This window comes from Salvelinus sp. IW2-2015, linkage group LG13, assembly GCF_002910315.2.
Source record: "Salvelinus sp. IW2-2015 linkage group LG13, ASM291031v2, whole genome shotgun sequence".
NCBI lineage: Eukaryota > Metazoa > Chordata > Actinopteri > Salmoniformes > Salmonidae > Salvelinus > Salvelinus sp. IW2-2015.
Genome location: NC_036853.1, coordinates 39,417,270 through 39,423,755, shown reverse-complemented (window position 1 = coordinate 39,423,755; position 6,486 = coordinate 39,417,270). Strand labels below are relative to the sequence as shown.

The window sequence follows — 6,486 nt, the reverse complement described above, 5'->3', positions numbered from 1 at the left end:
GACTAAGAGCTCAGTCAGCTTTGCCCATTCCTGGTGCTTCCTTCTGAGAGCTGCCGTGATGAGTCTGGTAAGTCTTAGCCTACCGCTTATGCTGCATTACAAATGTCCGTTCATTTAGTTAACATATTATTACTGTACCTCTCTATCTCAGAATGCCTCATGACGTTCGAGTCTGTGAAGCTGGAGAAACAGGTGATTGTTGATGCCGAGGAGTCCAAATGCTACTCTGTTGAGCCTGTGCTGCGCTGTCTGCCTGGATGCCTCCCAGTGAGGACCACCCCATCACCATCGGTTTCCACTGCCTGCCCGTCGGTGAGTCTATAATGGACAACTGTTTTACTGAAGACACCATACTGTTCTGATGTATACAATAAATACTGATCTGCAGTTCCTAATTTCTTACTTTCTTTCCTATTACAGATTCCAACCTGAACCGCTCTGAAGGTCTGAGCAGCATCTATGAGAAGAGTGTGGACCTGAGCGAGAAGACAGAAGCCCATGTGGCCTGTCGCTGCTCTGAGCAGTGCATTTAGTGCTCTGGTGGAGCAGATACTGTAACTTTATAACAGAAAATATGTCATTTCACATCACTGAGATGTAACCGTACAACATTATTGAACACTCAAATTGTAATAAATCCAACTGTGCATTCAAAGATGGTCTCTAATACATTTTTCCACGTTGTCCATTTGCAAAAAGAGCCCTCTAATAAGAGAAATTTAATGGCAATCACTTTTCATGGTGAATTATGAAATAAAAAAGATATAAAAAAAAGAAGACATCAGTGCAAAAACACTTTCAGCTTGACAGAGGTTATTGTAAACACATCAACTTGCTATGCTGTTCAGTGTACCATTTCCATTGCAGTGCATCTACAACAAATACAATAGCTTAGACCAATATTTTTTTGTTTGAGGCGGCCACTGGGTGTACGGTACTCCTGTCTGTCTTCGCCATCAGCCCTTCCACAGAGTCCACAGGTCTGTCCCTTCATCCAGTCCACAACTTTAATCTGAGTGCCAAAATCATACAACAACTTAGAACGACTGTAGCTTATGTTTCAGTACCCTTTAAACAAGTAATATGCTAATCATAAATTGAATGATACAGTATTATTGATATTATGACATAAGATTCCAAACACCTTCCATGACTCCTTATCAAAGTAGACTTCTTGGAGACCGTGGCTTGGGGCATAGAGAGACACGCCTTCACCCTTCCGTTTGATCTTGATAGAACCTTAGGCAAGAAAATCAACAATGTTGTAGTTTATGGATGAGGCCATTTTCTATYATCTTATTACTGCAGTACATTRGATTATTCTAGTTATTGTGATGTTGATAAATAARGTTGAAGGAGCATGAGAAACCTGAGKGGTCCTGGTATGGGAGGTTGTCGTTGGAAATTTCCATTCCATTGACCTTCACTAGTACATCATTGTCCTCAGTGTACAGGTCGATATCACTGGAAGTGTCAAAGATAACATTTCATACATTATGTTATTGATGGAACTAAGAAATATATTTGTGTCAAAAGCAATTGTTTTCTAAAACAATACTCACATGTCAGAGATTTTCACATTGATGTGGTTTTGTTCAGATGCGTGATCCTTCTTCAGCAGAACCATGAATTTGAGCTCTATGGTGCAATCCTGAGCCAAAACTTGATAGCAAGAGAGAGGCATCTTGGTCTTGTACTTCCTGTTGTTAAATGTGGTCAATGTGTCTTTGACCATGCTACATTGAACTGGAAAACAATAGTGTTAATTTATACATTCCTTGCCTTTTTTAATGTTGTAACTTTCCATTTACTGTGACATTTTGTTTTTTAGTTTTTTTATTGTTTCTGCTTACCTGCGTTGACTTCAGAAAACAAGTAGTGGATTTTGTTAACAATGTTGTCATCAAAGGGAGTAAGATCAGTCACAGACCCAATGGGCAGAGAACAGGGGAGGGTCACACCCAGTGTATACAGTGTCATCTGTGATTTAGATACACAAATCCTCATCAGAAACAGTCAACCAAGAAGAGAAGTCTRGGGAAATAAAACAGCAGAAAATGCTRTTGTGGGAAAAACAATGTTCCTCACCTTGGGTGCTTTCAGAATGACATCCAGGGTCGTTTTAGATGTTGCAATCATWGTYAATTGAATCTGTTTSTCACTATTTTTGTTTTTTTGCATTGGAACCAATTCAGCCAGGTAAGATGGGATGTACGCAGGGATGTATTCAGACAYKCTAGAAGAGAAAAGGTTAYACAAATCAGAAGTTGTTCTTGATTTGTTCTGTAACATTATTCAGCTATCACTAGTAAATTACAAATGAGTAACCGTACATCCTAACATAGTGCCAAACAGCCTTGGGAACCTTGGGGAGTCTGTCCCAAGACAACCTCAGACGAACTGCAGGGCTTGGACCAACAAGACCAGTCTCAGCAGTGATAAAGGTGTTATATTCCTTGCACTCTGCACCCCAAGCAATCTTGGCCTAATTAGGAGAACAAAATAAAGTGTACATTTTTTTTTAGTATACAATAGTGATTATTGCTACCCACAGTACAACCTAAACAATAAAAAACGATCAGAAAACTTATATTGTAGCACTATTTACAAGATATTTGATCTTACAGTGACTTTGGTTTGCTGAGCAGAACACCATCAGCACACAGTTTCCAGTTGTCGTTCTCTCAAGGCAGCCAGAATGATCTGCAGTCTGGAAGTAGCTTTGTTCAAGTAAGCAGTAACCTGGTATCCCTCATTCTTATTGTCAGCTCTCACTAAACGGAAGAGGATGGTCACCTTAGGGGCGAGAGTATTGCCAAGGAATTTGGCCTGAGAAGAGAAACACATTTTAAAGCTTAATTATCTCTGCGCTCTCTCCCAATGGCAAACACTGAAAGAGATGATTATCTTGACTCAAGTTATGATGGTGAAGTGTCACCTGCTTGTAGATGGCATGGAAGCTAGAGGCACTGCTCTTGCTTCTGGAGATTATATTGGAGGTGGCTTGAGAGTCCTGCAAACAAACAGAAAACAATCATCAGGGTATTTACGGAAATACTTTTCTACAAACATTTATTTTGTAAACCATACCGTAGATGAAAATTCCTCAATATTGTACCTTGTGATACCTGTTGAATTTGCGGTCGTTGGGGTTGTCGTCGTTGGGGCCGTAAGGCTATTTGGGTAAAAATAACATTACATTCAATAAATTCTCTTCACATTTTTAACATCTATGTATGTTTGCAACAAGTGTGTGCCTTGTTTGTCACCTCCATAAATATCTGACTCAAAGAGTTTTGTGGAAACAGTAGCCTTACCTTGGAGAGGCAGCGCTGAGGAGCTGCTGAGGAGCTGGAAGAGCTGCTGCTGAGCGGGAACTACTAGAGCGAGAGCTGCTGGAACGAGAGCTGCTGGAACTGGAGGAATTCTTCAGATCAGGCACCAGAATTTTCTTGAGCTTCAACAGTACAGTTTTTCCCTCTGGAGCTTCGTCCTCTTCGTTCATGGTGATGACTTTGATATCTTTTCTGCAGCCTTGGGTCCAACTTGCACTTCAAACTCCAGCCTCTCGATGGCGGTTCAGATGCTGTAAAAATGGAATTCATAGAAATAGCTAACAAATTGTTGCAAGTATATGCTGAATTTTGCTTATTACCAAATTAATGCTTACATGGTTTCGCAGAATAAGGACTGAATGCTTTCCAATCATTTTGTAGAAAAGAGTGTTTCTGATGAAGGCAGCATTCTCAGAACAAATTCAAAGCATGCATTGACTCCAAGCCTTTCGACACAGATTGTCTCCTCAATCCGTGTGATGGGCTTGAACTTGGATGGCGAATCAGAATAGATGATCTCGGAAGATCTTGACTGAAAAAATTATATAAATTCACAAAATGTATCAAATGTCTGGGGTCTGTGGTTAATAATTTCTGATTGGCAATTCTTGTGTGAATTTAGTTTTGAACAAGTATTTCATACAAACTCACCAAACTTCCAGCAAAAGAGGCAGCAGAGGCTGCAATCATAGATGTAAACTTCTCCCTGGACTGCTGTGCGCTTCTTGCTACTCCTTGGGCAGGAATCATGGGAGTTATTCTCTCAGCTGGGACATCCTCCACATTTCTTGCCACAGCAAGGTCTCAATGCTGTTTGAAGGAACATAGATCTCAAGAAAACTGTAGTGCGGCAGCCGTGTTAAAAAAATATGAACTTAATGTAAACAGCTATTACATCCTCTTTTCTGACCAAGAAAAAGATTGCCCTTACTGTGTGGCAACAATATACTCAGGAGCGGAAACAGGTAAAGCTTCAATCTTGAAGTTGCCATGAGCGATGTCAAGCTCTGCTGACAATTTTGCAGGGACAATTGTGTGGACCTTAGCTCTTGCAATATAGCAGCCTGGATGAATGCAGTGTTCACTCCCATCACAGCAAATGTATGCATGACAATGCTACAGGAAGAGGAGACATTTGTTAAATTTACCAATATTTGTGGTACTAATGATGTCATCAAAAAATATTGGTCTTATACTTACCTTGGTCTAACTTCGGCATGTAGCTGAATGTTTGTTTTCAATAACTGGGCAACATGGAAGGTTTCAGGCAGAGCAGGTTCAGAGTGGCACGGACTATGAACATAAAGATAAAAGCACATTCATATGGGAGATCAGAGATCCAGGAAGAACTACTAATTACTTAGCAAGAACTATTATGATATAGTTACCATTGAGGTCTGCTTTAGCGACAGCAGCAGTGTAGAAACTGAGCTCCATGGGCAAACCAAGAACGGTGGGGAAGATGCGACGCACCTCTGCAGCCAGCAGGGGCTTAGCACACTGGAAAGTTGCTCCAGCCAACAGTGCCTTCAAGGCCTTTTTTCCCAAAGCGTGTGCAGAAGGACTGTTGGCAAGCTGTGGGATATATTAGGTTTAGCTGTTTTTGTCCCTCAACTGTGAATGTTTTATGAATACTTTTGGAGACTATTAAGTTATATCATTTGTTGTACCTGAAGTGCCTGATCGATGAAGGACTTGTCGATGTTGGCAAAGGCAATTTCCTGTCCAAAGAACTTCACATATATGGAGGCTAGGGGCTTGCTTGTGGTTAGGGACCTCCAGTCAGACAGCTGTGGATAGACGAGTAAAACAAACCTGATTGATCAATTTATTTTTAAAATCTACAGGGATTGAAGCAATTTAAGATAAATGTGTAACGTAGTGATCGTTGATACTTACAGCCTTAATGACACGCTTCATCTTGGTGATCCTGTCAACATTTTCAGGATCTATGGGATTTTCAGAAGAGCCTCCTGGATTCCCCAGTTCTCACTCCAACCTAAAGGGCAGACATTAAGCTTGAACAGTTAAAAAGGTTTTAAATATACTCAATCATTATCATTTCAACGAACTTTGAAAAAACGCCTTTACCTCAAGAACATCAGCAGCTGCTCCAGCAAGTAGGTGCGAGCTTTTCCCACGACGGTTCTGGGGAAAATGGTGGCAGCATCGTTGATGTAGAAAGCACTGGCAGCAGCACCAATCCTCTGGGGACCTTTAAGATGGGAAAAATGACTGTTAATGATTGACTTTGTTGATATTTAGTGAATGATGCTATGGGTCAGTCATTGCAAGCCAAGGAAGATATATGGAGGCTAGGGGCTTGCTTGTGGACAGTTCCTTACTGCTATAGGCATCCAGGTGGAGGGCTTTACTGAAGTGCAGCTCAATCTTCTAAATTTGTTGCTGAGCATCTTGACAGCAACATTGCAGGCAGCAGCACTAAAATGAAGGAATAGTACCTATGTTATTCAACCTGATTCCATAGAAATTGAGAGAGATATAATGACATGTAAAGGTGAAAGAGTGCTCTTACACTGAGGCAAAGTCAGGGACAGTGCTCCTGGTCAGGGACTTCATGTAAGATAGGTGAAGCTAGCCACCTGCAGATTTTCCTCTGTTTTCAGAATGTTAGCTAAAGTAATCACCAGGCCCATTGGGGCTTGTGCTCAAACAGAACAATGCAGGCAAGCATGCGGAGCTCTGGGTGGAGAGCCTTGTCCATGAACAACTGCACAGCAACTTCCTGGACCTAATTCACAACAATAATGCAGAGATTTGAATGGACTTCGCCAATGAGAATGATGATGTTGTTATTTGCAATTTAATGGAGGGACTGTACTCACCATTCTAGGCTCCCTCTTAGCAATGTTCCTCAGGGCCAAGACTGCATCAGCCTGGACTCTCAGGGCAGAGCAGCAGCTGCAGTTCCAAACACGGCGGAGCTTTGTGATTGGTTTAATGCTAGCAGGATGGCCAGCATTACCCAGAACTTTAAGAAGCATGGAGAGTTCCTCAAATTTCCTATTAGCAACAGCCTCAACAGCAAGTTCGTGGATGGGCTGTGGGAAGACATGTACAGTACATATGTTTGAATAACCTCAATCAGTAGATCATCATATACGTGAGATGACATCTTATTGCTCTCTGA

At 41.4% G+C, this 6,486-nt stretch overlaps 1 protein-coding gene and 1 pseudogene across 1 annotated transcript in view; one reads left to right on the top strand and one right to left on the bottom strand.

The window, feature by feature from the left end:
- The window catches only part of LOC139028477 (vitellogenin-like), a 3,579-nt gene extending 2,937 nt beyond the window's left edge, over positions 1 to 642 (top strand). The window contains 5 exon segments of the mRNA XM_070446003.1: positions 8 to 32; positions 35 to 67; positions 152 to 280; positions 283 to 312; positions 421 to 642. Coding sequence (XP_070302104.1) covers positions 8 to 32; positions 35 to 67; positions 152 to 280; positions 283 to 312; positions 421 to 533 — 330 coding nt within the window. The 3' untranslated portion in view covers positions 534 to 642.
- A 202-nt stretch (positions 643 to 844) lies between these two features.
- The window catches only part of LOC111971245 (vitellogenin-like), a 7,572-nt pseudogene continuing 1,930 nt past the window's right edge, over positions 845 to 6,486 (bottom strand).